Here is a 3,404-nt window from a genome sequence, read left to right on the forward strand (position 1 = left end):
AATATATTTGAATCAAAAGTATAAAGAATGGTATATTTGAATCGAAAATATAACGAGACGTATATTTAAATCATTGTCAATAGTACATGTGTATATTGACACTTCTCCGTATACCTTATCCTACATTTTTGCAAGAGGTCGTTTCTACGACTTAAACCCGTGATCTCTAATTCCTATAGAACCTATCACTAAAATATTTCTAAAGGGGAATAAGGCTATAAGCAGAACAAAAAGGGGTTTCGTTAGATGTTTTCTATGAATGATAAGTATGTACAGTAAGTAAACTGCTTACGGTTCTTCGATCATTTCACAACCAAAGTAATTCTTTTTTGATAAAGGAACACTCATCACTGAAATGGCGAAATATAAAATAAAGAACAACTTCAATTTCAGAGTGAAAAGATCGGATAAAAAAAGGTATTGGACTGTTTTAGCTCTAATTTGATTTGCTTTTCTTCAGTTTATGCATATAATTAGTATAATTCTAGTTTCTATTGCGTTTGTTACATTAGTCTAATTAGTATATGTATTGTATTGATAAATTCGTTGGTGTTTGATGATTTAAACAAATTGGTAAGTATTATGATTGTTATTATTGACAATTGATTTAGGTGTGTATTGATAAACTTTATTATGTGATACATAATAATTTTGTATTCAAATTATTGTGTTCTTTATTATGACAGATACATTAGTTGTGGAAAACTTTAACAATGCTTTTGTTATATGACTTAATGTAATGCAAAATTTTGTACAACTATGTGCTAGTTTGCTTCAGTGATGAATGTGGGTGGACTTTAAGGTCTTCGTGCAGAAAGAAATCTGATGTATTCAAAGTGAGGTACTTTAACAGTGAACATACGTGTCCGATGCGGGATAGGATACTTACAAAAGTACAAGCAACATGTGGATTTATTAGTGGTGTGACTGCCCCCAAGTTGCTTAATCATAAACGAATTCATACGCCGCAAGATGTAATTGAAGATATTCGAGCAATATATGGGGTTGAAATATCATACCAGCAAGCATGGCGTGCTAAGGAACGTGCACTAGGAATGCTAAAGGGTAAACCATCAGATGGATATAAGCAGATGCCGAGATACATATGGATGCTAAATAAAGTGTATCCAAATTCATATATAAGGATGCAAAAGACGGAAAATAATCAATTCATGTATCTTTTCATAGCACTAAGGCCATTGATAAGAGGGTTCGACTATTGCAGACCAGTAGTTATAGTGGATGCTGCACCTCTTGGCGGGGCTTACAAAGGTACTTTTGTATCAGCGAGCACACTCGATGGTGCAGGTATGACTATTGTATCAGCAAGCATGGCATGCTAAGGAACGTGCACTGAAAATGCTAAAGGGTAAACCATCAGAAGGATATAAGCAGATGCCGAGATACATATGAATGCTAAATAATGTGTATCCAAATTCATATATAAGGATGCAAAAGACGGAAAATAATCAATTCATGTATCTTTTCATAGCACTAAGGCCATTGATAAGAGGGTTCGACTATTGCAGACCAGTAGTTGTACTGGATGCTGCACATCTTGGCGGGGCTTACAAAGGTACTTTTGTATCAGGGAGCACACTCGATGGTGCATGTATGACTATTGTAATATTGATGTAATTTTGAACTTTGTTTCAATGTATAATCAATGTATCTTAGTGTAACAGTTATGTATCATATAGTTAAATGTGTGTTGCTTTGTAAATAGGTTGCATATTGCCGCACTGAAAATGACTGTTCGTGGACATGGTTCTTCGAACAATTCAAAAATGTATTTGGCGAGCGTGAAAACATGTGTATTGTATCAGATAGAAATGAAAGTATTATGAAGAGTGTAAGCATTGTGTTCCGAAATGTACCTCATTGTGCATGCATATGGCATCTTTGGAAGAATGTATGTTCAAACTTTAAAAGGAGTAAAAACACACTAAGTGATATATTTTACTCAATGGCAATTGATTACAAAAATGAAGATTTTGATAAATTAATGGCTAAGGTGGTGAAAGTTGATCATAGGGTGAAGGATTACCTTGAGGATGCTGGGTATGAGAAGTGGTCAAGAGTTCATTCAATAGTAAACAGAAGTAGAATGATGACTTCAAACATCGCAGAGTGTATCAATGGCTGCCTTGTTGATGCACGTCGGTTAACTATAATAGACTTCTTGGAGGAAGCTAGACTTCTATTTATTAGTTGAAACTGTAAAAATAGAAAAATAGCGTTATATACAAAGGACACATTGGGCCGAAGATTTGAGGAGGTATTGATTGTAAACGCATCTAAAAGTTCAAAGATGAAGGTATTTATCAATATTCCTATCTTTCTATTTGATATATCAGAAGCTCTGATGATTTCACTGATTTGCATTGTTTGAGAAATGATATGTAAATGTCATATTATGTAATGTATCAGTAACTTCTAATTAATTTTAGGTTGTTCCATTGTCTGAATATATTTTTTCAGTTTATGAAGCCGGAAGAAGATACATTGTATGGCTTGAGCGGAAAATATGTACGTGTGGAAGATTTCAACATGATGAGATACCTTGCGAACACGCAATTACAGTTTTGAAGCACAAGAATGTTACAGATATGCATCCATATTGCTCTGATTACTACAAGTCGGATGCATTAGAAAAAATCTACGAGGTTGCAATGGTTCTAATGCTAGATAAGGAGGATTGGACCGTTCCAGACTATGTTTTAGATGAAATTGTCTTGCCACCTAGGTACAGAAGGTTGGCTGGACGACCAAGGAATCGAAGAAAGAAAAACGCGGATGAGAAGATAACAGTGAACAAGAATTCTTTTGGGCAATGTGGACAAGAAGGTCATAACTGGAGGACTTGTACTTTCTTTCCGAAAGAGAATTGAAATAATGTTTTAAAATAGGATATTTGTGTTCGTGGTTAATGAATTTCAATTATATGTATTTTTTGCTTTAGTATTTGGATTAAATAAAGTGTATTGTTTAAATAATTTATTTTGTTGTCCAACTAAATGCATTTGTTTATAATAGTGTGTCAATCTTATATTAAATGTTATGCCGTAATTTTACTAAACTTTAGAAAAATCACTTTTTTGAAATGTTCTAAGTATAAAACAATTTAAGAAAAATACTTAGAAAAGAGTCGCCACTTAATTTTTTAAAGAAATTAAGAAAACTTATAATTTTCAAAGATTTAAACAGAAAAAAAAATCATTTGAAAATATCAAAGAGGGTTCGGGGTTCAATTTACACTTCGAGAAGGGTTTAAGCATTCGAAGTGCCCGCTAACATGCGGTTGACCTGCGACTTGACTAAAAATATATATTTTGACTAATTCTTTGGGAAAATGATTTAACATAAAAAATAATAATAATTTATAATATTTGATTAACTTTGAG

General features: G+C 33.0%; 1 protein-coding gene across 1 annotated transcript; it reads left to right on the top strand.

Annotated features, from left to right (window-relative positions):
* Window positions 1–869: 869 nt before the first annotated feature.
* Window positions 870–2,891, top strand: LOC107059215 (uncharacterized). The gene is made up of 4 exons (XM_015305699.1): window positions 870–1,308; window positions 1,493–1,623; window positions 1,727–2,159; window positions 2,482–2,891. Exons 1-4 carry the CDS (start codon window positions 870–872, stop codon window positions 2,889–2,891), a joined length of 1,413 nt encoding a protein of 470 aa, XP_015161185.1.
* The last annotated feature ends 513 nt before the right edge of the window (window positions 2,892–3,404 follow it).

The sequence above is a fragment of the Solanum tuberosum genome, unplaced genomic scaffold (assembly GCF_000226075.1).
Source record: "Solanum tuberosum cultivar DM 1-3 516 R44 unplaced genomic scaffold, SolTub_3.0 scf00903, whole genome shotgun sequence".
NCBI lineage: Eukaryota > Viridiplantae > Streptophyta > Magnoliopsida > Solanales > Solanaceae > Solanum > Solanum tuberosum.

Bases quoted from the DNA above. Each gene is read 5' to 3' on its own strand.
- LOC107059215 (XM_015305699.1), top strand. From the start codon at position 870: ATGCGGGATAGGATACTTACAAAAGTACAAGCAACATGTGGATTTATT. The intron at 1,309-1,492 runs GTATGACTATTG...ATCTTTTCATAG, and splicing joins GAGCACACTCGATGGTGCAG to CACTAAGGCCATTGATAAGA. The intron at 2,160-2,481 runs GTCGGTTAACTA...ATATTTTTTCAG, and splicing joins TGGCTGCCTTGTTGATGCAC to TTTATGAAGCCGGAAGAAGA.